This window comes from Anopheles cruzii, chromosome X (assembly GCF_943734635.1).
Source record: "Anopheles cruzii chromosome X, idAnoCruzAS_RS32_06, whole genome shotgun sequence".
NCBI classification, from domain to species: Eukaryota; Metazoa; Arthropoda; class Insecta; order Diptera; family Culicidae; genus Anopheles; species Anopheles cruzii.
Window position 1 is genome coordinate 7,536,482 of NC_069143.1, and position 27,474 is coordinate 7,563,955.

Here is a 27,474-nt window from a genome sequence, read left to right on the forward strand (position 1 = left end):
AGTTCCGGTAAACACGACGGTTTAAGTTCCGACGGACACCAGATTTGAAGTTCATTCGGATTTCAGATCTGTGGTGATGCGAACGTTCGATCATTGTCCGCCGTGTCCGTTAACGCGTGTTGAAATTTTCGAGCTCGAGCTCGAAAGGAGTAGTGGAAATCCGTGTTGGAGTGTGTTCCGAAGCACTCTTTTTTCTCGTTGAGTGGTGTTGAGTGTGTGTTCGCCGCGAAAGGACTCATTGTAAGGGCTTCTTGTGATTCTGATCCACATCCTGATAAACGCGAAGAATAAAGAATGGCTGTGTTGGAGGCCTGAAAGTGTGTTTTGCATATTTGTGAATTGTGAACAAAAACCAATCAGTGTGTGTAGATCAGTGAGCTGGTGTTTGTGTATAGTGTGTGCGCTTGTGGTTGCCGAAGAGGATAAAACCGGCAGCCGGAAGTTGCTCCTCGCTCTCGGGGGGTGGAGAAAATCCTGTTCCGATCGGAGCCGGAGTTGGTGAATTTTCAGTCGAAGGAAAAGCGCGCTCTAAAGGCGTCCCAAAGGACCCGTTATGGTGCTGCCGGTGCAGCTTTCCTCGTCCGGTGCACTCGTGTTCGTGCGCCCTTTGCTCCTGTTGTGTCCCGTTGTTGTGCGTTGTGTGCCGCATTTTCCGGCGGCGTAGAGTGTTGCGTTGCTGTGTGTGTGTGTGTGTGTGTGTCGATTAGTAGTGTAACGCGTCAAAAAGCTCCTGAAAACATGAGAGAACAACGACAACAGGTGAAAAAGAAGAAGAAGGACACCATTGCCGCCGCACGGCGCCGGCTACCGATGTCCTGTGGCCGCCCGGGTGCTGGCGGTTCGGGCCGGGCCCCGACGGCCAACCGAAAGGTGTGCCGCCCACAGCCGCCGGCCCCCTCCTCAACCGCCACCTACCATCGATCAACGGTCCCACTATCAACACTTTCATCGCCTTCGCCGTCGGTGCTGCTGTTGCTTCTTCTATCAGCCGCCACCGTCGTCGTCGTCCTGGCGCACGAACCGGAAGCGCCGCCGCAGCAGCCGTTCGATGGCACCGACGACCCAATCGAGCCGTACAATGAACCAGCCGCGGCGGCCGCCGCTGAGCAGCAGCTACCGCCCGCCAAGGACGAGGAGGAGGACAGTAGTGACGACGAGGACGACGACGACGACTACACGCGGGCGGTGCACGAGCTGGTGAACCGATGCATCAACCGCTGCCCGGATCAGGTGAGTTTTTCTCCGGCTTCCCTCTGCGAGTCCTCGAGCTTTCCTTTCAATCTTGAGTGTGTGGACTGGACTCTCGTTGAAGGAAGCTCCACAACTTAACTCGAAGCCCACGTACTAAAGAAAAGCCCGATTGATCGTGATCGGCGGCGGACCAATGTCCGGATCGGACACCTCGGACTACGAAGGGCCAAAGACCCCCCGAGTCCCAGAGTTCTATCCCGCAAGATAGAAGTGTACAAGTGTAGGTACCCAAGAGGCGCGATAAGGACACCGCGTTACGTACACTTCTCACACTCAGAGGGTCACAGATCTCTGCTCCGGTGTATCCTCGAGGTTGTTGTGCCCGTTTTATCTGCCACATCCTGGAAGAGCTTGCTTAGGAAGTTAGTTTTGTCTGGGCTGCTGCTGCTGCTGCTGCTGTGAGTAAGGGCTGTGCTCTATAGGTTAGCGACTCTAGCAGTAGCAGCAGACCAAAATCTCTAATCACCCGGCGGCCCGGTCCCGCGATTAGATAGCTTTTTCCCCGCGCGGCGAGACTACTAGTTGCGGCCTCGCCCCAGAAGCCCTCGGAGAGAGAGCGAGGTGAACACTCCTCTCTTCCCTCCTCAACGGTTTTTTTCTTCTTCCTTCCCGCTGATTAGTGCTGCGCCCCCGGGATCGATCCCCGATCCCGACGGTTCCAAGCCACATCGCGGGTGCGCGCGTAATCAGTCCAAAACAAACAAAAAAAAGGAAAAAACGGTTGAAAAAATAAACAAATACACAGGCCCAACAAACAGAGTGTGATCTCTGCTGATCAGCAGCAGCAGCACACCAACACCACACCCGTGCCGTACCGTCCTGCTGCTGCTGCTGCTGCTGCTGGGTTCCCGCTCAGGGACCCAAGAAAAGGAAAATAAATTATAGAACAATACACAACAACAGCGCGCCGAGAGAGCGCGCGGTGGTAAACACAGCAAAAGGTCCAAAAGGTGTTGTGTAGAAGATGCACGCGCGAAAATACCATTCCTTGCTGATGCGGTCCGCCGAAAAGTTCTCCAGCTCCTCACGGTACCCTCAAATAGTAAAAGACGCGTCAGGTCTCCTCGTCGGGGACAAAAGTGTCCATTTTCTGAGAATAGCAAAAGACGAGGCCAACACATTGTTGCAAATACCCTCCCCCCCCTCGTCCATAGTCCGTTGTCCAAAAAATACCCAATAAAAAGCGCAAAGTGCTTTTTTTTGTTTTTTATTCTATCGAGAGGCATTGGCAATTGTGCCGAGTACCGTCGCTTTGTTCCAGTGACACAAACAGGCCACTAATAAGGCACTTCCGGTGCGGGGACCACCCTCACAGAGTGAGCGCGAGGAGGAAAGGCAGGTGCAAAGGAAACAAGGTTGTTGTTGATCGGTGTAGAAGGAGGAGCAGAAATACACTCGATCTCGATCGATACGTTTCGTCGTTGCTTTATTGCTCCTTTCCGTTGCGCGCATCCATGGCAACGGGATACGGGATATGGCAAATAGCGATGGTCTCCTTTCACAGGTCCTTTCAGGCGCAAGGTGCTGTAAGGTACTATTTATCCGCCTTTTTATTTATTTTGTCTCCTTTAAAGTAATCCTCATCCGGATATCAGATACTCTCGTGTCGGCGTTTTTTTAACCAACCCTTGAAGCGCGTCAAAAAATCATTTTTTGTGATCTTGTTCTCAGCTCCTCTTCTACGATGCCGTTTTGCGACGTCCTTTCATGGACTCCGTTTCAGTTTCCGGAACAAGGAAACAAGTCTCAGGCGACCACCCAATATGGTTTTGGCATCAGTAATGTGTTGTATTGGGCCGAAAATTCGCGCAGAAATAACGAAATTATCAATTTTTGTTTTTCATGTATTGTAGAGACTTTGAGCTGGATAGGCTGACATTCGTTTCTTTTTTATACTAACTTAACTACAATTATCTCTAATTATATTCTATTCTATCTTAGTTAAGAGTTTATTTGAGAATTAGTATAACTAAGCTAGTTTTCGGGTTGATTCAATTTACTAGTTTTAAACTGAATTTGATAATTTGTAGTAAAAAGATTCTACCATATTGAATAGTGTTTTCAGCAACTGAAACTTCTTATATTTTTTTTAATCATTATTATTTCTTCAGTTTGATTTGATTTAATTTAAGCTGTTTCAATTCAATTGAATCAAATATAGTTGATTTATTTGATTTCCTTTAATATAAGAAATTAATGTAGTGATACTGTGATAATTATTCTAAAAATCAAGATAATCAGGATAATTTAGATGTTTAAAATAAATCTAGCCAAAGATAGTAAAATTATCAATACTTTTTGAAAACACACCTCGTAAAGCTGAAAAGAGATCGGTCGTGTTTTAGGGCGACTAGTTGCTCCTAGCGCAATTCTCCGGTTTGATTTGGTGGCTCCTCCAGCGGCATTGTTAGTAGACAGAAAAATGTCTGCGTTACAGAAAGCAACCGGGAGATGAATATTAATATTAACAAGATTAACAAAAGAATATCCTAGCTATTTTTTAAGCAAGATTGTTGCGGATTTCATAGAGGACAATACCGTTCGAAATTTGGAACAAACCTGGGGACGCCGTTTTTTTTAAGTAGGCCTTGATATTTTTCGATTGACTCTTCGGTGTCAGTCAGTTGATTGTCTCACACACGACGTCTTGGTGATTCTCAGGACGCGGTCGCGCGGACCCTTCAACATCTTTGCTCTCTTTGTCGATCGGTCCATTAGAAAGAGCTCTCTGTGAACGTTATCGGAGGTGGTGGTGGTGGTGGTGGTAGTCGAGCTTATCAGCGGCAGCGAGGTCCTTACGGCGAGCCGTGTTGTTAGACTCTGTCTGCTCTGTCGGTGTGTTTGTGGCTGTGTCAGCTCACGTTGTTGTTGCTCTCCGAGGGAGGGTGTTGCGGCGGGTGTGCCAGGGCGCCACCCGTCATCAGAGACCACCTGTTGTTGTGACCTCCGCACCAAGCCAAGCCAAGCCAGCTTCTCTTTCGACTGCCATTAGATGAGAACGCAGCGAGAGAAATTGAGAGAGCAAGAGAGAGAGACAGAGAACCATCTGGGTGATTGAGATGTCCGTGAATTGGATGGAGGGGGGGCTTGTGCACAGGAAGCAAATATCCGGCTGTTATTTCATTCATTGTGCATTCATATTTAACCCTTGCCGCCCCACCGTTGGCCTCCCCATTCGTATTTCGCACACCGGATGCACCGCGGACGTCACTTTGCACTCTTCTCCACTCTGTCCACGGCACCGTGCGTGTGTGTGCATGTGTCTGTCTGTACTGATTCGCCACGATTCTGTCTTTGGTGCGGCGCCGCTCACAGTAGGCTGCAATTGTTGTCCCCGCCGAGAGAAGTCTTGGTGCGGAATTCCGGAAATACGAGAATCCCCGGTTCTCTACGTCACGCTCTACGTCCGGACCGGAAGCGGAAGCCCCAGAAGACCGTAACCCCTGTGGACTCTACTTCTGAAGCTTGGCTGGCGATTCGTCGGGTGGTCTGACGTCGAAAAGTCTTGCGTCATGTTGGAGTTGGAGTAGTAGAAGTAGGTCGCGAGGCGGTGCAGCGAAAAAATGTAGTCCTTAAACGGGGCGCGGCTCCTTGGGAACTACAGCGCCTCTCCGACCGACGTTTTCCCGAAGTTGACCGACCGACGGGGAACTCCGTCAATAGCCCCGGAGGTAATCACGAGAACCCTCGGCGAACTCACCACTCTGGGATCCTTCGAGCGGTAAGTCCTTCCCGCGGACACTCGCAGTCAACCGCAGAGAAGGAGCAAAGTAGGACCCCGTTTGAAGATCTCCAACCGTCAATCAATCAGTCGCGCGCGCTCGCGCTTCCCCCACAACAGAAACATTTTCATTTGGTAGTCGTGCGTGACCTCTGGTGTTGCTCCTGGGCGCCTTATCAGCCACTGCCACGACGCCACCGGTTGGTTCGTGGCGCCCGCTCCGCTCTCTATGGCTTCTCAGCCCTTTTCGAGCGGCACCACCATCTTCTAGCACGTCGTTGTAATACCTTTTCGAATTCCAGTATGAAAGGGGATGTTTTCCTCCAAGAAATCACATAAACTCTATTTTATATCGATCCTATATTGCAGTCTAAGTTTTCGATGGTCCCAAGGCCCAACGGGCTGACCCATAATTTTTCTTCGGTTTTTCGGATTCGGAAAAAAATCACGATGTGTGATGGAGAATTGACTTGCTTTCGTACCTGGCGAACAGAATTTCACCTGTGGCTCACCTGTGGTTTCGGTTCGGTTTCCTTCCTGCCTTTCGTTTGTGTCAGTTCATGTGTGGCACCCAGCATATGTTTCCAACCTTCTGGATCTTTCCCAGGGTCCGCAAGTTGCGTGTAGCATTTACGTCCACAAGTTCTTGTAGTTCCCCAGGTAATCGAACTTCCAAGACACAGAGCAGAGAGAGAGAGAGAGCGCTTTGACAAGCATTTGATGCGTTTCTGTAGCTGGTTTCAGCTTGAGCGCAGGGTTTGGGATTTTCAGAAGTTTTCTAAACGTAAGTTCTCGACTGAAACATGTTTCGTTTCGAGTTGAACTCCTTTGCCCGATGTCAAAACAAGTCAGTGTTGCCAACGCAAGGCATAATCAGGAAGATCAAATTGGACAACTTAGGGAGCCATCAGAGTTTATAACAATTCGGTTTTCGAGTTTTAAACCCTGGTATATGAGCCCGTTTTTTCGTAACATTCGTGGACTTCTTTTTAGTTGGGACTTTGGACTTTGGACCAGAAAAACGAAACTAATTGGAGATATAGTCTGAGGCCCAAATGGCAGAACAGATGAGTCCATCAACCTAGTGTTGGTTGTGGTCTCCCGTTTGTCAGGCGCAGGTCTGTGGAGAGAGACCGCCGACACACACCGACCCCGGTACAGATAGATCGTTCGTTCAGCGGCGCGATCGACATCCGTGTCCGTGTGGGATCGTTTACAAGAAACTCTCGAAGTGCGATAACCCGGAGGGTAGTTTGGAATAGTTCACGTTATGCGCGTACCTCATTGGTTTCCCCTAGTGGTCCTCTGTGAGAGCGACCCCGACCGACGCCCGGTTACGGTGCTAGAACGGGTGTAGAGTGTGTTCGATGATGTCTGGTCCCGCCGTCGGTTCCTTATCGGGGGGTGGCAGCGAGCGTGTACGTACGTAGCTGCTGACGGCGACGGCGATGACAACGATGACGACGATGATCACAGGCTCCGTCCCAAGACCCAAACAAAAAAAATGGACATGGAGTCGCCGTCGTCCATCCCTATCGGTGACGCGCGCGCTCCGCGAGATGACCTGCGCAACCCCTTCGTGGCGGCCGGTAGTGTACGCACCCCGCTGCTGGATTGTGGTGAAGGCGGCCCCCTCTCTCGTGCGGCAGCCCTTGGTCTCCGGGTCCGAGAATATCCGTCAAGTTTTGACAGCGCGCGGCCCCGCGCGAGTTATCATCTGAGAGAGAGAGCGCGCGCGCGCGCTCTAGAGATGGCTTATCGCGCATACGGACACATACGGACTCTTGTGGTGTGTTGCGGGGTGTTGTCCAGCAGAGATCTAGGCACGGATTGAACGCGCTATAAACCCTCTGGGGAGATTGGGAGAGGTTCTGGAACTCCGCGGTGGCGTGGCGTGTTGGAAGATATAGTAGATCCCCGGACGTGGACGCGGGGAGCCCGCTCTGGACCGCCCGTCCAGTAGAGCCCGACCAGAGATTATTGGACGGCTGGAGCTCTCGCCGCCTCGCCACACAATAGAAACCATTGTAAGTGCTTCTCTCGGGCACACCGAACAAACACCAGCAAAGGCAACGCCACAACAAACGAGTCAAGGGGTTGAACAACAACAACAACAACAGAGGAGGAGGTGGAGGGGGAGTTGGAGATCCGATCATTTGTTATTCAAATATGTAGGACTTGGACTTTTGGTGGGGGGAACGCCGGGCTCATCACACGCGCGCGCGCATTCCTATGATCTCTGCACAACAATGACATAAATTGCAGCCAACACACACACACCCACACGTGATCATGGATTGCGTGCGTGTGTGTGTGTGCAGATTTGCAAAGGGAATCCCGCCGCCGGACTTGGCGAGAACCTCTAAAACTGCTCCGCGCCGCGTTCTCTCGTTGCTGGCTCTGTGTACCATCCCTATTAATCTCCCCCCCCCCCCCGTCCGCTCTGAGCGGGACCTAGAGGGGCACTGGGTGGAGGGGGAGTGGGAGGGATGCAAATTGAGTTCACGGAAATCTCAATCAAACACTGTTTGTGTCACAAACGCACGACGACGCCGCCGCCGCCGCCGTCGCTGTGGAGCGAGCGCTCTCTGTGTGTGGAGCTAAACTGTCAGGGAGGGTAAGTGAGGGTGTGTGTGTGTTGTGGGGATAGGTGTGTAGGAGGAAGAGGCTACAAACACTGCGCTACTATCCGGTGGTCGCGCCACCGTGTGTTTCTTAGGTCTGTTGCAACTCTCAGGTCTGTCAACTCCACATGACCACGAGATTCACGAAGTTCAACCAGCAACCCTCCGGGAGTAGGCCATTAAAGTAAGTCGATGCCGAGGAGTAGGTCCCTTACAGGTGGTCTTGTGGAGCCACTCTCAGAACTGCTGCTCGCCGGAAGTCCAAAGTCTAGTCCACACAACACCTCTTCTTTCTGTCAAAACAAAGTGTGACGCCTCTGACGGTGACGTGTGTTGCATTGCCTATGGTCTAGGTCGCCTGTGGTCCTAGGGTCTGCTAGGTATACAGTGACGACTCAACACAACACCTCTTCTTTGTGTTAAAACAAACAGATCCAAAAAGACAGGTTTTGGGCCTCGGGAGATCCGCACAGTGCCCGTCCAGGTCTAGATCACTCTATGGTTCTAGAGTCTAGGGTATAGGTATACAAACCCAGCATCTTCTTCCCAGTGGCGCAGAACAAGGACTATGATTCTCGGTATCTCCTATATATCCGGATCTCATGCTCGCTCAACGGCGGGGCATCTAGAGAAAGAGAACTGGTGCCACTTGGCTTCCTTGAGGGTGACGAAGTATTGGGCGGTTCCGACACTTCTCACTTCTCCGACCGTTCCCCGATCTCTGCAGCTGTGCAGTGTTTGGGCGTGTGTTGTGGCCGTTGTCGACCAAATACATCATTGAAATTATGAGCCCCCGCGATCGTCATTATCGCCTGCACCCTCCCCGCCAGCTAGTAACACACACCTCACCTTCGAGACGGGGGGGTGCTCAGGAATGTGTCGCCATCTTGCGCGCCTATAAATAAAACCGCGTGTGCCCAGTTTGTGTTTATCGCTGCGCTGCGCCACCGCCCGAAGTCCTCATGCCGGTGGGTAGTCCGCGTTCGAGCGTCACAAGGAGTGCTTTCTTCCTTTTGCCGGCGGCTGTGTTTTGGGGTTTCGGTGGTTGCGCTGCTGCTGTGGTGGCTACCTCTACGAGACGCTACTGCAACAGAGAGCACCAGCGCTCTTCTTTTTCACGACACATCGCTGCCCGGCTTAAGGTTTCGCGTTGCCTTTTCTATCTATATATAATGAAGGCCAAACATCGCCGTCGTCGTCGAGGGATGCTCCTGCCGCTGCTGCTGCTGCAGATAACCGCGTGCGAAAATCGCGCGAATCAATGGAAAGGCCGCGGTTTTCCTTGTTACTTACTTTTTACTACTTTTTAATTACCCCAAGTGTCCCAAGTGTCCCAAGTGTCGACGACGACACCACGCAGCTCTGTGTGCAGCTCTCTTATCGCTGCTGCTGTGTGCCTGTGGGGTGTTAGCTTTTGGTTTTAATAGATATGCAAGTGCTAAGATATTTCTGCGGTCCACAGGTCAGTGGATTGTGTTGTCGCATCACTGCACAACAAACAACCACACACGCTGGTCCTTTTGTTCTGAGAGTGTGTGGTTTTGTTTTTTTTTTTTTGTTAACGGCATCAGTGAAAGTCGGTTTGTGCAGGTGACCGAACCCACCACCCCCTATGTCAATTCTTTGGTCTCTACAGAAGAGTGGCTAGCGAAACGAAGCGTTTTCGTTTGAACCTTTTCAAGTCGTATGTGGAAAAATATGTGTTTTTGCGTTCTTTTGAATTTAGTTTCAAGTTTTCAATGTAAGTACATCGCTACTGCACAGCAACTGAGAGAGAGAGATTGGTTTTTTTATTTAAGTGTAATAATTATGCATTAATATCATGGGACTGACAGGGTCGCATCCATTTCGTAGTTTCGAAATCACAGGGCTGTGGCACTAATACACAGTATTCGAATACATCTTCGTCAACCCAAACGGTGTCAAACTGGTAAGTTGAGCGTATGCCATTTTAGAAAGGGCATCGTTTAACCAACAGAACCAACGTGTTAAAATTATGAAAACTTACTACAATAGTGGGCATTCGAGAACGCAAATTTTTCCAGCAAAATTTTCTTCAGCGACGAGCCCAATTTTTTTTGTAGGGCTAGGCGTAAAAGATCCTGTCTGACTAGAACCTATGTCTGATAAGCCCTGCAGCAGTTGTAGCATTTGAAAAATAATATTCGTCAAGTTATGGCCGAGGTCCACCACCCGAAATGTGCAAAAAAAAATCCTTGAAAAGTATCTTATCAGCATCAGAGCTGTTGCCATAGGTCCCGGAGGCCCGACCATCTGAAAAAGATTGTGTGTCACGTGAAACGCGATGCACAAACTTTATGGTAAAACATATACTCATAATCAAAATTTAATTTTTGATGCATTTTTTTTAAGCTGTGGTTTTTGAAACTATGAAATGGACGAAGTGCCTTTATGTTTGGTTATTCATGGGAAGTTATGTTGTCAACTAACCGAGAGCAACAAAACATCACGATTGTTGCAAATGGAAGATCGTGTTCATCGTATTAAATTTTCCAAAATTATCCCTCAACAGTACACAGTTTCAACAGAGCACCCTCTAAGTAGATCCATTGGAAGAAAAATGGGCATTTGGCTGCTAAAACTCTCTGCGGTTGAGCTTCATTTTTTTTCTCCATAAACATGGCAAACGGACGAGTGTTATTGTCTATAGGTCTAGAGGCAATTTTTGGCCTGTCAAAACTGCCAAGTTTCTGGAGCCAGCTTTCTGAGGGTTCTGTTGACCCGAAAGCCTTTCAAAATTAAACGGAAGTTAAACATCATCCGAGAAGAAAAGGCGTTTTTTATTCTCACGCCAAGTTACGTCAAGTTTTTTTACCCTACCAGTCAAGAATACCCAACCAGTCAGCCAACCGAATATGCGATCGTTGGTCCTTGGTCGTGAACTGAGAAAAGACCTTACTTAGAGGTTAAACGAATTGCTTCAATCAACTAAAATAATCTGCGCAACACAAGAATACTTCTGAGAGCTATAGGAAGGGCTGCCTGACAAATCGACGCCGTTTTCTCGGGCCCAGACACCCCAGACTCCAGAGCCTCTTCGACGAGAGTCAAGACTTCGTGATCTCTAATCCATTGACTCTATTTCTCCTTATATGAAAACATACATGATTCAGGCAGGCAAGGCACATCGGAAGATTTTCATACTTTCCTACACAACCTAACCCGGCCTAACTTTCTGCTGCTTCTGTCAACATGAAGACTTTCCTCAGGTCGCGCGGTTAGGTCGCGAAGTACTTCATTGTTCAGTGAGTGAGTAACACTCTTGTCCCTCTGGTGGATTCGGAATAATCAATCAGTCCCCAAAAAACAGATCGCTGATAGCCGCCCTAATGGCAGGCGTTGATGTTGCTGTTGATGAGCCTAGGCCCTTTATAGAGGTCGAGCCTTTTTCTGAAGAAATGGCGCGCACGACCTTCGGCGTGTTTAAAGTGATTTCAAGGTTCGAACTGACGCCCTTCGCATGCGCGGGGTCATCGATAAATCGGTTACACAGAGCCAGCCTCTCTGTAGTAGGTAGGGGTGGGTAGAGAAGGTATCTACGGACGAGAACTACCGCGCACCCAGTAAGTAGCTTCCTGTGGTGTTTGGGGAGCACAGGAATTAAGCTGCGTGCCGTCCAGAGATTCTGTAACGGCCAGTAATCGGCCACACCACAAGCCCTCCCCAGACCCCCGCTCAGTTCTCGGATTTTCTGCAATCTCTCTCTCTCGCTCGCTCGCTCGCTGGTTCTCGCTCTTCGTCATAACGCCAACAGGTGGCCCAACTCTCGCCGGTGGTTGATGCTCGGCGATCGGGGCCAGCAAGTGGTTGCAGTCAAACGAGCGGGCTGCATGTGTGCGTGTTGTGACACATACACACATCGCAGCACACGCCGCGCGCGGCACCAGATGATGGCGCACCGCCTGGCCAGCCTCTCACCACCAGCCAGTGGTGATGTGGAGAGTAATTCGACACTAAAAAGAGGCGCGCGCAATGGTAAAGAGATGAAAAACATTCAAAAAAAAAATGGTTACTCCGCGCCGCCGCGCCACCCGACCCGCACCGCACCGCACCGCAAGTGCAGCGCACCCTCCGCCGTGTGTGTGTGTCTCGTGAATGGCTGCTGTTGCAACCGGAAGGAGGTTTAGTTTAAGGCTCAATTAGAATTTATAACGACGAGCGGCCGGGCGGCCTGACCGGACCGGGCTTTGGTTGAGAGAGAGAGAGGTGCGTGGGTGAGTAGGGCCTCCGCGCTGCGTGTGTCGGAGCAGGGGGCCGCCGGCCGCCCGGCAGAGGGTCGCGCACTTGTTCTCATTTTCTGTCAGCGTTGTCCACTTTGTTTTTGTTTTTATGGTTGATCCCGATCTCCTCCTGTCTGTCCGGGGGCGGGGGGGCGGCGGCCTTTCCTCTTCCTGTTCGGCGTGTTCACCCCGCTCACCACGCCGCAAACATGCGTGCTCTTCTCCTTCTCTGTTCTCCGGTTGTGTGTTGTTCCGTTCCGTTTTCTTCTCTTTGCTTTACGCCTTTCGCACGTTCGCTTTTCCTCTCTTTTTCTCTCTCTCTCTTTCTCTCTCTCTCTCTCTCTCTCTCTCTCTCTTCATGTTTCCTTCCACTTCTCTCACTTCTTCCGCCGCTTCCGCTTCTTTCACTATCAAAATTGCTGTCACATTTTGCGGTTGCTGCGCTGCGATCGCATTATTTTAATTTCAACCACCTCCGGTAGGTTGTGGCCTCCCCAGTCCCCAGTGGTGGTGACAGTATGTGGAGTGGAGTGTGTGGCTTCTGCTCTTCCATCTCGCCGCGGTCGCTCGGTCCACAACAAACAGCGTCGCGCGCGCGTTGATTAGTTAATTGGTTAGCAAGGCTCTCGATCTCGGCCCCGTCTCCACTTGTCGTTCGTTGCTACACGAGAGAGCGACAGAGAAAGAGAATGACAGACAGGACAAGGAGATGTGCGGGGGCGTCATACGTTGGCCTCTCTAGGGCCCAGATTCGGTTGCTAATTACACCGTGGCAGCGACAGCGGCGGATAGATCGGTCCGGTCCGGCAGGCCCCGGGAAGTCGTTTGTTTTGTTTTATGTTCCCATCCGTCAAACGGGGCACGTGGTTCACTATCGTTTATTGGCTTAGTGTGTGTGTGTGTGGTGGTAGGTGACACTTGTTCACTAATTTAATGGCACCTTTGACACACGGCACTCGGGATCAACAGCGGGAAGGAAGTTCTGAGGGGATCTATTGTCAGCGCCAGGACGTCTGGAGTGTAGCGCTGGCTTACTTGTGACTATGAACCCCACACCAGGGGGAATGTAAACGACGCTCAGAAACATTGATCAACTAACTTTTTGTGGCATACTATATTTTGCCCTGCTCCGATGAAGATTTCGACGCACCCAAAAACCTACGATGTCCAATTCCTGAATTCTGGGACTCAGATATTGGAAATCAAGTAATTCCCGAATTTCTCCACAAGAGCAGAGAATTTCTCTTCCGGATAAATTCTTCGGAGTCTTGGTGGCCATTAACCTTGGGAAACTTGGGCAGGTTTCTGCTACCGAAGTATTACAACGAAGTATTTGCCCCCTCACCATTTGTTGACAGTAGTCTGCTTGAAGTTTTTTTTCGGGCAACATTCCGTACAAAAAGTAGAAATCTAGGTCTTCAAAATTATCATACCGTTGTTTGATTCATAACAACTGTTTTTCTGCTTGACCTAGAGAGAGAAAGAGGTCTCATGAAGGTAATGTCGAAACGTGTGTTGGGGAAGTTCTTCCCGCAATAACAGGGGTCAACAGCAGCAGGTGTACGCTTCGTTAGTAGGTGGTGTCCAGTTGAGGAATCCGAAAATACCTACCAAAAATCGGTTAAAGATCCATCGAAAAAAAAAACTAAAAACAACACAACTACAACATAATTTGGGGCGGCGGGCTGTCATTTGGCCAAAAGCGTCTTTTGTTGTACTTAGTTGGGTTACAGAACACTTCTTGGCTCTGGTATAAGCGAGCTTCGGAGTGGCGATCCCCCGAATCTTCGAACCTACGCGAGTGAGGAATGTACGATGACTCATCGCCTCAGTGAAACCTTGCTACCTCTCTCCGCTCCACATCCATACCCACCTATCCTCCGTCCTTAGTTCATTAAAAACCCATTAAAAACACAGTGTGACAATCTCACTTGTTGGGGCTCGGCTCTCTTGTACGGGAGGTACAGAGTACGCTATCGTTCGGCGCGAAGCGCGTCTTTCTCGGCCGTAGAGGTGATACTGACACACACACCCCATGCATGAATCTCCGCCATTGCAACTGTGCATCTGATGACGCTACCCGGCGGGGGCTGTGTGGTTTATGTTTTTAATTGCCTTTTAACGAATGCTCCGGTGGTCAAGCCTCTCTCGCCTCTCTACAATGTATGGACTCGGACGTTTGGAACTTTGGACATTTGGAGGTTGTCTCAACGGCCTTAACGCCCCCCCCCCCCACTGTTTGCACTGATTTGTTTCCGAATAATAGATGCCCATTCTTCCGGGGAGGCATATATTCCGATATCCGATCCAGTTTTGCATCCAATTGAACTCTCCCTGCACACACATTCTCTCCGTTCGTCCCGATTTGTTTTATTCCTTTTTTGGTTGCATTTGTTTACGCTTCCTGCAATGATTCCTGGTGGTCATTTTGAGTCTGGTTTCCTTCGCATCGCTCTCGCGATTGTTTTGACTCGATGCCTCGCAGTGGCGGGGCTCATATTTCCTACCATCCTCCTCTTTTTCTCTCACTCTCTCTCTTTCTCTCTCTCTTAGCGCGGGTATTTTGGTGCCACCACGCGCTGCTGCTGGCTGGCTGCCTGGCTGGCTGCTAAGGGTCTGTGCGCGCTCCCAGCCAGCCAGCGAGCGAGGACACCAATTTGCTCAATTTGAATTAATGACGGTTTAGCAGGAGGCGGCCCCATCCGGAAGCCACCCCACTTCCGGGCAGCGGGATCTAATGAATGCACACACAGAGTGTACAGACGGTTTCGGAAAGAGCATAAAAAAAGAGCATAAACGCACCAATCCATCACCAACATCACCCTCCCTCCGGCCCGGTTTAAATGCTCATGCTTCATGACGGAACGGAAAGGGCCGCCGCCGCCGCACACCACCAGCACAGCTTTCGTCTCGGTTCACGAGCGGGGTGAACCCTTCCGCTCTGACTCTGGTGCTGATGATTTGACCCCCTCTCGCGGGCGCCCGACCGATTGCCCGTTTGTTTTCCGTTGTCCGATTTTTCAACCCTTGGCCTGGTCTGGCTCTGGCTGCACCGACTGCACTCTGCTGCTGCTGCTGGGTTGACTTGGCTTATTTTTACTGCTTTTGCCGCCGTTTGGTCACGCACGACGGGACGCCGTGCCACCAGCACCACCAGCCACCACCATTGGTTTTCATTCATCGCCCGGCCCATCGCTTATAGCTTTCGGGTTCGGGATTATGTCACCGAATGTGTGTGGAAGCCCCGGGGTGATATGCGGTTTATGTTGGGGTTTCAATCAGTGTTTGTAGTAGCAACACTCCTTACGGGGGGCGCTCAATTCTAGCAAGCCGGGCGGTGGCGGCGCACCAACCGTTGGTCCCGTGAGGTGTGTTAAAAAGGTTTCGCGATTTTTGGGGTTTTTTAAAAAAAATATTGCTTTTGTTCATGAATCTATCTATTTTGTTCCCTTTACAGTAATCCCCATCATCATTCTTGTGCCAGCGTTTTTCCCATCCTTGAAGCACTTCAAAAAATCATTTTACCATATGTGATCTTGTTCAGCTCCTCCTTGCCGATGTGCCGTCTTTATCTCCTAAATCTTAGCGGTACCGTCGTCCTTTCGCGGGCTCCTTCAGTTTCCGGAAAACAAAGTTACGGGGGGCCAGTCATCTGGGGAATATTTGGCGGTGGCTTTGGCATTATAAGTGTGTTGTTTTGAGCAAAAACCAGGCATTCCATCGAACTCTGCCCTTCCGTGAGTTCACATCTTCTCGGCCCTCTGAGAACATTTTCAACGATCATTTTTCTGATAAGCGCTGCTTTGGGCCCACAGCAGTCACACTCAACATTCGGGATGCTTCCGTGCTCTTAATTTTGTTTTCCACACAAAACTTGATACAGATTCCTTGTCATCCATGTTTTTGGAATAGATCGAAAAATCGAAGATGAGCCAAAACACACCTTCAAGGAATACAGCTGTCAAAAATTGACTGATTATTTAAAATAACTGAACTTGTACCGAATAAGTGAGTGACATGAGTAAGGCAACATAAAGCCACAAAAAAATCGAAAATCGAATATCGTGCTCTTTTTTTTTTACTTCGTTTTTCTTTTTTTTATCTACTCTGGTTTGCTGTGATTTGTTGGGGGGGGGGCAGCTTAACCTATTCTGGTGTGTCTGACGTTTATCTAATTCGACTAACCGATTCAGTATTTAGTTCTATAGCAGCACACCCGACTCGTATTACCCGGTCTAAATATCTGATTAGAGACTGTTGTTTGGTAGGGGAAGATGTACGAATTGTGTATCGGCATTAACAGGGTTGAAATTTTACTTATTATTGAGGCTCTTTGAACATATTCAAATCGCTTGGCGTTCTCAAGCGTGAATCTCAAACTCACGATAGTTCTGGACGAAAAACGAGGCTGCAGGTCCTTGCGAAATTACGAGTAATCGGGGTCTACGTTGAGAATGAATCCGTTTAGATAACATTAATTGAAATTTTTTTATTTGTTTCCCTTTTTGGCACAAAAGATGGGGGTATTTGTTATTATCCATAGACACCACCGAAAGGACACCAAGCAAACGTGGGATCCGGAAGCTTATGGGGTTGCTGAAACCATTAAATTAGGGATGTAAAAAATTGTGAAATCCTCCTAGCATAACTGTCTGGCTGGTCGATTGCTGCTCTCTCAACAGCATCAGGACCTATAAAGGAAGCATTGAAGCTCCGCTAAATGCGGTGGCAACACACCGGTGGTGGTGGTGGACGTTTTTAATGGGATCTGGACGAACCGAAGCGAAGTGACGGTTAATGCGGACGGGCGAAGAGGAGAGAGGCCATACGGCTCTAGGTATCGTTCCAGGACATGTTATCTATCACAACGGGATGCCGGAGAAATTGACTACTCCGGTCGGGTATGATGATGCCGGTCCGCGTCCGATAACGGACCGACCACGACCGGCTGCCGCCGCCGCCCTCCAGACGGCGCCGTGCTGAGTTCGAGTTGTTATTGTTTATTTGCTACCACATCAACATCAACATCATCTCATCCTGTCGTCGTCGTCGTCGTTGTCGTCGCCGTTGTCACCGAAGGCAAGAGCGCGCATCCTTAACCTTTTTTAACTTTTGTTGCGTAAACAAACGCGAAAGAGAGTGAAAAAGCGTCCGAGTGTTCGAGAGCAGGCACCACCACCCCGGTTTACATAAATCTACATGATCGTGTCACATACACAGACAGTTCCCTATGAAGACAAACCCGTCGGCGGCGCTTCACTTGCGCGGGCGCACTCGAAAGTGCAAGCCAGAGTCAATCCAGAGACACCACCCGAAAGCGAAGAACGGACCGAACCCATTACCGAAAAACCATTACATAAAAAAAAGATACAAAAAAGGATACAACCGTATTTACGGAGACGGAGAGACCCAGAGATAGAGAAGAGAGGCTTGTGATCTCGTTTTGGGCATCTTCGTCTGCGCGTTGTGCAAATGTCGGGGATATTGTGTCCACGGGGGATATCTGATGTCGTAACGCCTCACGGAATGGAAGAATTACAACAGTCTAACCTTTCTACTCTCTCTCTCTCTCTCTCTCTTTTCCCTATCGTTCCATGTATCTTCCGTGCTGTGCCGGTCGATTTGACCACTTCTTCATCGTCTGCGGACCCGGACCACCGGACACCAGAACCGAACGAGCTTTACCGAGCACATTGATGTCAGCTGTGGCAACGATTGCTACATAAAGCAGGTAAGTACGCCTACCTAAAGCATAATTCTTGTAGAACACAACTGGCTTAACACATGGGCCGGAAAGTCCCTGAGGACCGACACCTCTAGATAGATGGTCCTGAGCATACAGGGTGCGCCACGAAAGGTTCTTTTTTTTTCATTTGGTCCACAAACGACTTAATATTTTTCGATGCTTGGACATTTATTGGCGTTAATAATTTTACACCGCGCTTCTTGATGGGGAAAATGGAAATGTCCAAATGAGGCGCGGTAACACCAGAAAACATTTAAAACGACCCTCAAAATCGGTTGGTCCCTGCAATTCCAAAATATCTCAGAGAGGAAGGCGTCCCAGAAAGCCAACCATCAAACCCCCGGACCAGGTGTGCTGGGGAGGGTGTTCGTTCACATGTGAGTTGCTAGCTCATGCGTAGCTCCGGCCAGACCGGGGCTACGCAAGGGTTCCATCTTCCGGAACGGCCTTCGAGAGTACCGCACACACTGCGCCTCTCTCGGTTGTGTGTGTCCGTTGACCGAAAGTACCTGTTGCAGTGACGGGCGGGAAGCCAACAGGTTGTTTAGTTCTCGGTCGGTCGGTTGCTGCGTTTCGCCCACTGCCCGGTGAAAGTCCTGTAAGCCCCAGGCGCAGCATAGTCCAATGCGCGCGCGCGTCAACTGTAAACTCTGAGGGTCACACGGCGTCAGCAGAGGGCGGCCGTTGGTTTTCAACCCGTCCAACGACACCACGCGGACATTAGTTTGTTTTCTTGAACCGCATTGTGCGTTTCATAATCCTCGCGGATGGGGAAGAGCGATGATAGCGCAAGCAGCTTATCGCGCACACTATCAATATTACACGTCCGCGGTTTACATGTTTTTTATTCAGCGCAGCATCTTCAACAACGCGGAATGATCGTATTGAATGAGTCATCGGACAACCGGACTAAAGAATTAAATCGGAACATGGAAGTAGTTTGCTCGACCCGTCCGTCCGCTGGCCTGATTTTTTTAAATCTTAGACGAACGTACCGGGGCCGTATTTATTGGATTTACTTAATGCGGCGTAACAAGATTAACTGAGGAAACATGTGGCATTTTCTCTCCACTACAGGAGAGTCTTGTCCCGACAAATCTATCAGATGGAGCTAGCTGTCTAGCTTTGGTTTTATGATTTATGCTTTTTTGACAACCCCGTCTTGTTTTGACGTAAGGTAAATGATTTCATGTCAAAAACAAGGACTTTGTCGCTTACTCTTGTGTCTGAAAATGACGTTTTGCGGGGATCGTTGCTTTTCTGCTACCTGCTGAAGAAAACCGGCTACAGGAATCGCATCCAATCGCTTGTCTTGGAAGCTTGTTCTTGGGCGATCGTAGAGCTTTAACAGAAAAGGAAGTAAATTCTCCATCAGATAATGATTGGAGATGGAAAGAGTGGATTCATTTAGTACACACCTGGCGAGCAGAACTTTACATTTCAATGCAAGTTCCAGTTTGAGTTTCATTTCAATCCAACAAACATGGGATTTCATTGAAAAAAGTCTTGATGTTGATACCAAAAATCTGGAGGTGGAGTTGATGGATAGCTAAATCTGGGCCCAAAATCTTTCTGCAAGATGAAATCACGCTCTCAAAGGGTGTCCTCCAAGCTGGCGATGACGCGCCTATGAGTCATCGATCGCCCATGAGCGCCGATCGTCTGTGAATGTGGCGTCCTTTTGCCGCGATTCCCTCGGATCGAAGCAACAGAGCTCTGCGTCCGGTGTTGGTGTCCCCCTTCGAGGATGTTTGGCTTCGGTCGTAAAATCGACCGGAACGGATCGCGAGCGGTACGCGCTCGCTCAGTTCGAGAACCCCTCCAATGAATTTCCCGTGCCCCCCGACACCGACCGACACCGTAATTGCGGCGCACCCCGCCCCGCCCGTACAATTGTTCAACCCTGCTGTGTGTGTTTCACAATCCTCTGGAGTGTGAGCTCGATCACGGCATGCCCGTTGCTGAGGCGCGCGCGTTTTACGATCCTCCCAAAAAAAAAACCCAGACCCAGAAAAATGTCACCGAATGTGCCGCGTAAACGTAATTAAATTTACGCATGATATGGCCTTAGCCGGATTGCGGCATGATATCATCGACATGACGCCAGTCTGCTCCAAGAGTGCTCAACTTTCGTCCGATTTCGTCTATGAGTCATCGCTCTTCGCTCGAATCGGGTGCCATCCAATCGAGAGAAACTGGATCAGGAATACCTTTTGCGAAAGTCCGCCGCTGGATTAATATAAGGTTCCGACCAGAACCTAGAATGACTTCCACGCGCCAATACTCAAACGGTCGGTCGAGAATGTTTGGCTTGACTTCGGTGGAACCGAGTGGAACCGATCGGGGCAATGTGGGCTCCGTCGAGATCGAATTGATTGAAGATCCTAGAGTGACTTGCCGATACTGGCGGAGACCCCCGGATCCAGGGAATAACTTTCACGCGCCCCCGTTTAAAATAAAAAATGAATTCAACAAATTCGACGCACGGAAATCCGACGACGGCGGCGGCGGCCGCGGAATGACACAACTTGGCTGTGCTTACAGCGCGGCGCAATAATGGCTCTTTAATGACGTCTAATTAGTTTGCGGTTGCGCGACGCACGCGCAATACGCTGGCCGGCCGCGGGTGGCGGGGTCAAAGTTGGGTGCGCAAAACAATAACCGAAGAGGAGGAGACGACGTCGGTACTTGTCACTGCGCACCCAACACGGGCACCAAAGGAGAGGACGCATGCCGTGCGTCGTGCAGAGAGGTTGATCCACTTGCTCTGGTAGTTCGCCTTCATCGGGAAAAGTGGCGGTAGTGGTGTATCCAGCGGGGGACACGCCAGCTGTGGGCATGTTTGGATGGCCGGTAGTGTGCACGTGTCGCGTGGCGTGCCGGACCTGAGTTTACGCGTGTTAATGTTTACAGTTTTTTGGTGGCTTGGGCTTCAGTTTTTACGATGCTCGGAGGGTGCTCGGTCCTACAGCAGCAAAGAGGCCCTCGTCGGGATTTTATTATCCCCGTATGCACCCACCAGACAGAGTAAGATACTATTGGAATGCACCACAGCGCTTCAATTCTGTCGACCGATCGCAAGCTTCAACACACGGGCTGAAAAGTTCCGGGCCCCGGCCCCATAAATAGCGCTACCGTGTTTTTTTGTTCGGTTAGAAACAAACCATCAAAAGGAAGCTGTTAAAAGCTGTTCATGATACCCATACTCATAAGTTGGCAGTCGTAAAAAAGCCAAGTATTGGTTGAGGATTCTGAGCAGTAACAGATCGGAATTTTTGCGTCGATATGTAGCAATGGACGAAACATGGGTCACACATCTCCTTCACTCCGGAATCAAATTGATCCTCATCTGAGCGGAGTGCAACCTCGCACAAACCCGACCGAAAGCACTCGCAATTGGCTAATTGGAGGTTATGGTCTCAGGTTGTTTTGGGATGTGCATGGTGTAAGCTTCATCGACTATCTTGAGCGAAGCGAAGTACCATCAACAGGGAATATTATATAGGAAGAATTGGAGCGTTTGCAAGTCCGAAGTCCCAAAGAAATTTGCAAATTATTGTGTGGCTTTGTGGCCAACTTTGACAATCGTTTTCCTCCGTTAGGCCCGGGACTTTTCAGCCCGTGTGCTGTGTCCATATTGCATCGCGCTGCCCATCATCGGTTGGCACACCCGGCCGTCAGCTTGGTGGAATCCATTCATCGACTCCCTCCCGGCGCGATTGTCGATCTCCTCGTCCGCTGCTGGCTCTGCTGCTGGATCCAGCCCATACTTTGGTGTGTCCGTCCCATAATGTAAATTCGTCGATTGTTGCTGTGTTCTCGGATGGGGGGAACATGTGTCGGGCACATGTGTGCGCGCAGCAAAACGTCACCAGCAGCTACTTCACATTCACACCCAGCACACTGCCTGCCTGCCTGCCCAGGTCTGCTGCGCCTAATTGTCTATTAAATTTCCGTTCCATTCAACTGAGCGCTGTGTTGTCGAAATACAAACCCGGGGGTGTACTGAAAGCCCTTTTTCCCCCATTCTGGAAAAACTCCTACGCATTCCTGGAGGTCCCAATTTCGCTACGGTCACGTACGCGTCCTCTCTCTCTCTGGTCCAGTCCAGTGGTGGGGGAGTGTGCGCCCAGCGTGCGAATGTCTTCGATTTCGAAAGAGTTTCGATCTCGAAAACAGTGGCCAGCCCCTGTGGCCGATCAAGAGAAGGTTTTTGGTGAGGACGCGCAAACACGTGACACCCATATGGGCTCTCTCTGTGGTGTTGGTGGTTTGTTTTCCACTCCGTCACTCCGACGCGTCGATCGAGCGGATAATTAGGAAGGGAGCGGGCGGTTTGGGGGGTTGTTATGGGCCTCAGCCCCACACCACCAGCTCGGCACTCGATCGAGCTCTCTCTCGACACATGTGGTGTGTACTACGAGGTCCGAGGTGTGTCCGGCAGAGCGCGCGGTCATCGCCATCTCAGGGTTGATGGTGGAGCTGTCATTATCTTTAGATCGGGCCGCCGGTCTAGCCCTGTATGTGTCTTCCGCTTCGCACACGCACACCGATCGACTGTCGTCCCCGGTATCGATTCCCTGTCTGCGGTGTGGGACAGCAGAGCGGAACTGCTGCTCCATCGACACCATCCATAAGGTTTCCACGTGGTACGTCCGCTTACTGGGGGCTTCTCCACCAATCACGTGCGGCGGGGCTAGGTACTACTCTCTACTAGAGACCTACTAATTGAATTTGGGTTAGTTGGATACTGTTGAGCTCTCTGGATGATAGGCTCTACGGCATATTGACACACTTGGGGACACTGTACTGGAAACATGGCACTGGTCGGGGCCGGGACTGTGTAGATCGTGCGTAATGTATACTGCGGCAAACTTGGCTTTGGTCTGTGGAAGACCTTGCAGCGTTTATCATCGGGAACACCATATTACCTCCATCGTTTCGCTGAATATAAAATTGCTACTGAGAAAAGGTTCAAAGTAATCTCGGACCTTACGATCGGCATCGGTGAAAATAGAATTATAGTTGCCAGTACTGGAACGCGCTCTCAGAAGGTCTATGCAAGGGATAATGCAAGAGCCGAACAGGCGCTATAAGAGAGGAGGGGTCAAGTGAATAGAATTTCGCCGCGAAACCACGATTGCAAGAAAAATCATTGAAACAATCTCAGTAACTTCGACACAAACACATTATTATGGCGATGGTTGTCAATAATCGAACATTATTTAAGATGTTTCCGATGAGATCCGATTTGCGTCAAGTATGCACCGTTTTGTTGTATAATTTATGGCTATTTTAAAGGTAGCTTCATAATGCCTCTCTATTATAGAAGGTTCTTGGTCGTTATTGACGAAAAACTATCTAGCAATCTATTTTCACAAACTTCTTTTGATAATAATAATAATTCTATCCCCAAATAATTCTATCAACCGCGCAGACCTCCGCGATTAGCGTCCTTGGGTGAACAGTCTGTTAGCTTGAAAACCGCAGAAGCATCTCAACTCACCATATACTACCACGGTCTCCGGTATGTGTGTCCGGCACGCACCTCTCGTCGGACTTCCACGGGTGAACCGCGCAAAAAGCATTCAACGTTCATTGGAGCGCAGCAGTGGCCCTGTGTTGTCTGCTTTAATTAGCATAGCCCACATTATCACGAAGCAGGATCTCGTTGCTTTCGTTTCCACTCCCCCGTCCCGCCCCCAAAAGGGAAGTGGGTGGTGGATGGTGTGGCGGTTGATGGGAAGCGGGCTTGATGATGCACTTCCTGCAATTGTGTTGTGCTACCCTAGCTAGAGCTACCCAACACACACACACACACACAACTATACACACCCGCACATACTCTAATAGTAGTCGCGCACCGCGCGGCGGTGGCTTATCATCGCTCTCTCTTGCTCGGGCGGTGCGTGTTCTTTTGCGAACCGCCACCAAACACCATTTATTACGCCCGACCTCGACCCCGCAGCGTGTTGTAGAGTAAGTAGTGTTCGGCATCATCATCTCGCGCTCGTAGGTTAGTTAGCGGAAGAGGAGCAGCCGCCCGCCCGTGGACAATGGTGAGTGGAGAGAACCCCGAGCCCGCGGGGCGCGCCCGTTCATTCATACATACTTCGGTTCATTCATCAATTTACTCTCCATCCCCATCTGCATCATCTGCGCGGCTCCAGGGCGCGCGCGAGCTATTTGCGGAATTAGGATCCTTTCGAATGTGGAAGGCGCAATGGCGTCGGCGGCGGCGGCGGCGGCGGCAATGTGCAATCTGTGCGCCTCATCAAACTTTAGTTGACGGCGAGCTGCAGCGGGACATATCATCATATGACGTATTAGCTCGTTTGTTCTACCGATCGATATCAATTCGTCAGCTAGTCTTGACGCCCCGTGAGCCAATCGACCAACTATCGACACACACCTCGAAGTATGCTGTGTCGGACACATGCTGGGATTCGTTGAAAATTGATGTAGTGTTTTGATTGTTGACATCTTCAATTTTTACACCACTTGCATCCTTTTGCATACTGCTAATGCATCAGCAGGCTTGGCTTATTTTGTAGTAAATTTCCTATTTTTCAGAGTGCCTTCCGTACATCTTCGAGCCCCAGACTCATCGATCGGGTCCGGGTCAGTTGAAGGTTTCTCTGTGGCAAGTACTTTTAATGTGTGTGAACTCTCGATCGATCGATGGGATGGTTCACGGGGATCCTCAAAGGGGTGATCCCAATCCCGAGTTACCGAACCGAAGATTAACAACGTTACAAAGATTCGATCAATTGGGTCCAAGTGTCCCAGCATCAACAGGGTGACATGAATTCCATCGCTCCCCCGCCGATCTTGATACCCGTCTCATCACAAGCGACAATAGTAGTAGTGTTTACTTCTGGATTTCGCAAAATGCGCAACAATGCGATCAGCTGCAACTAGCACAGTCTTTTTCGGCACCTTTTCAAGGAAGATGTTGAATGGTCATATTTTATGGTATTTGCAAGTAGGGGAACACAATGGTTGGTATTTTGCAAGTAGGGGAACACAATTACGCGCGCTGTGTGGGACTCCTCTCGCCGCCGAGGGTATACCCACTAAACTCTTCCTTGGTTCACCATCCTCCGGTGACCGGCTCCTCTTCCCGATTGTACAAAAAAGAAAACATTTAGAGAAATAGTTACAAAAACACAACAAATGAAATTACCGAATAAGAAAAGCCTTTCACTATTTTTTCGAGTAGTGCTTTGTGTAAAGTATACTAACCCCAATCGAGCGACACGACGTAAAATATAAAAGTTGTAACACCAAACCTCTCTCTCTCTGTTCTCGTCTGCTAGTAAATTAAAACACAAGAATACAGGAACGCCTCATGAAGCCGGTCTCGTGCTTTGCGCCTGCCACGAAAGAAGAGAAGATTGACAAACAAAACTCGGTCCGGTTTTTGGTGTCAAATGTCAACACCGCACCGCAGTTGTCTACTTACTTACTTAGTTGTACTTACTCCGTGTAGCAGCGAATAATGAGCGGAGGGGGTTCTCTAACCATTGCCATGTTGACTAAACAGTTTGAAGAATTTGGGCCAATATCACAGATGCAAGTGCGCGCTCGTTATTAGTTAGATGCCATCTGATTCCCGGTGTCTCTCGGTGTCTGGATCTCTGTCTCGCTCTCTCTCGCTTGCGTTGTGAGGTTCAATCAAAACGCTCTGAGTCTGACCACCACCAGCACCACAGTAAAGTGCCGAAAAAGCTGGCCCTCAGATCGGCGGGAACACGATCAGCCACCCCCGCTTTCCGGTCAACGCTGTGTGTGAATCCAGACGATTATGTGGTGGTGTGCGAGAGAAGGAAGCCAAGCCAAACAAATCCCCCCGGGGCCAAGCCATGCCAAGCCGGTCGTCAATCGACGGTAATCAGTGGCGTCCATTAAATCTATTAACGTGCAGTGGATTGTGGAGTGGGGTTAGAATTTAGTAGTGAGGGTGCGAAAGAGGTGATTCGTCCCCAGGTTTAAACACCGTACCGCGTGCGTGTTGTGTGAGGGAGTGGTTTAAAACACGGGCAACAGCTACTAGCACACACCTGTCAATTCTAACTCTCTGTCTCTTTCGCCCCGTTAGTGCACCGCTGGCTGTCAACACTGGGAGCAGGCGCTAGAGTCCAGCTGTCAGAACGTGTGCGTAAGTATTGACCTGCTGTTGCTGCTCCACTTGCGCCCCCTGCTCACTTCTGTCGACGTCTCGTCTCCCGCAGAACATCACCAATCAGGAGTTTCTGGAGGCGCGCGAGCTGTACTGCATCATGGGCTGCAACGATGGACTGAACCGGTACTTTCGATGGCTGAAGGCCGAAATCGGAACACCGCACGCACCGGCTCTGGTAGCGGACAGTCTGACCGCGACGGCCCTCGCCCTGGAGTGGGAGGTTCCGGAGCGCTTGCTGCAGTTGTCGCGCCACCGGAACCGCGGCCCCCAGAGCTACCTGGTGCAGTGGCGCTACGAGGAGGTGGCCGGTGACTGGAAGTTCTGTCGGAACCAGAGCATGGGAGACAGCTCGACGGTGCGCGTGGACAACCTGCAACCCTACACCAAGTATCGCGTAGGTTTCGCGTGCGCTTCCTGCTACTGCTACTGCTGCTACTGACCACGGACGACGCGCTCTCGCCTTTCTTTTTTGCAGTTCCGCGTGGCGCTGCTGCTGTCGCCGAACCACGACCAGGTGCTGACGTCGGAGCAGAGCGTCATCATCAGCACGATGCCGGCCGGTGTGCCGACCTCCAAGCCGACCATTGTACGCGCCGTTGCGGTAGACCACTCACGCATTTCCATCTCCTGGGAGCCGGGCCCCTTCCCGAACGGGCCCGTACTGTCATATGTCCTCCAGATCAAAGACCTCCACCCGATAGGCTACAGCGCCCTCAAGGTTCCCCCCGTTATTGTTGTTGTTGTTGTTTGCTTTTTGTTATTTGCTGTTTGCGTTGACTTTTTTGTTCTACTGATCTGTCACTTCTTTCGTTAGCTTTTCTGATATGTGCTGCTCTGCTCTCGAATTGTTTTGCACACTCTCTCTCTCTCTATTTCTTTCTCTGTTTACTATCCTTACGGGGTGGGATACGAGGTGGAGGGTGGTTTCGGGCGTGGCAAAACTAGGCACCCACTCCATAGTTTTTGAGTCATAACGAAGAAGAGTTGAGATCACATTCAGCACGCCAAGCAAGCTTTTTTTGCTTCATCCTTCTACATCCAAATAGTACACCCTTCTGGAGTTCGTTCGGTCAGCAACAGTTCCCCGCCAATTGCTTTGATTATACCCAGGCGCATTGCTATGGAGCCATAGATACCGCACCGTGTCTTCTGGCCCATTATGGTCGTCAAATTGATCATTTGTCGGTCGGTAGCGATCTAAATTAACGATTTCACCAGGTTTTAGAAGCTTGTGACACATCAAAAGCCTTTCTGTCCCGTTCAGAAAGTTTTTTTTTTTAAGTTTTTCGACGCTCTTTGCTTATTAGGCCAAAATCGCCATTCTTGTAAACTGCTTAAAACAGTGTGATCTTCCAAAAACAAGCTTCGACAAGCATTTGATGTGATCCTGCAGTAGCTTTCTTCATCAAGTAGAGAAAAATGAAATACTTTGCCTGATGTCAAAACAAGGAAATGTTACCAAAAAGCTGACTGAGGAGGACAATATTGACAGGTAGTGCAATCAGTTTACAATTTTACTGTTCAAGTTTTAGATCTGTTGGTATGTCGCCAAGCGTTAGGAGGAGTAGGTGGCGTCAAGCTATTGTGGCTATGTTTTTGTGTAGGTTCCCCTTTCTGCTCGCTTCACCGCGACTCACAGTCTACACACTATATGTCCCCTTTTATCGTTCTCTCTCTTCTTTTCTATCTCTTGTTTTCCTTTTCTC

The 27,474-nt window shown here is 50.0% G+C and overlaps 1 protein-coding gene across 1 annotated transcript in view; it reads left to right on the forward strand.

Annotated features, from left to right (window-relative positions):
• The first annotated feature begins 738 nt into the window (after positions 1–738).
• Positions 739–27,474, forward strand: part of LOC128278705 (protein sevenless) — a 36,906-nt gene continuing 10,170 nt past the window's right edge. The window contains exons 1-6 of the mRNA XM_053017438.1: positions 739–870; positions 1,171–1,230; positions 17,506–17,568; positions 25,685–25,744; positions 25,818–26,162; positions 26,244–26,486. Coding sequence (XP_052873398.1) covers positions 739–870; positions 1,171–1,230; positions 17,506–17,568; positions 25,685–25,744; positions 25,818–26,162; positions 26,244–26,486 — 903 coding nt within the window. The remainder of the gene's footprint in view (positions 871–1,170; positions 1,231–17,505; positions 17,569–25,684; positions 25,745–25,817; positions 26,163–26,243; positions 26,487–27,474) is intronic.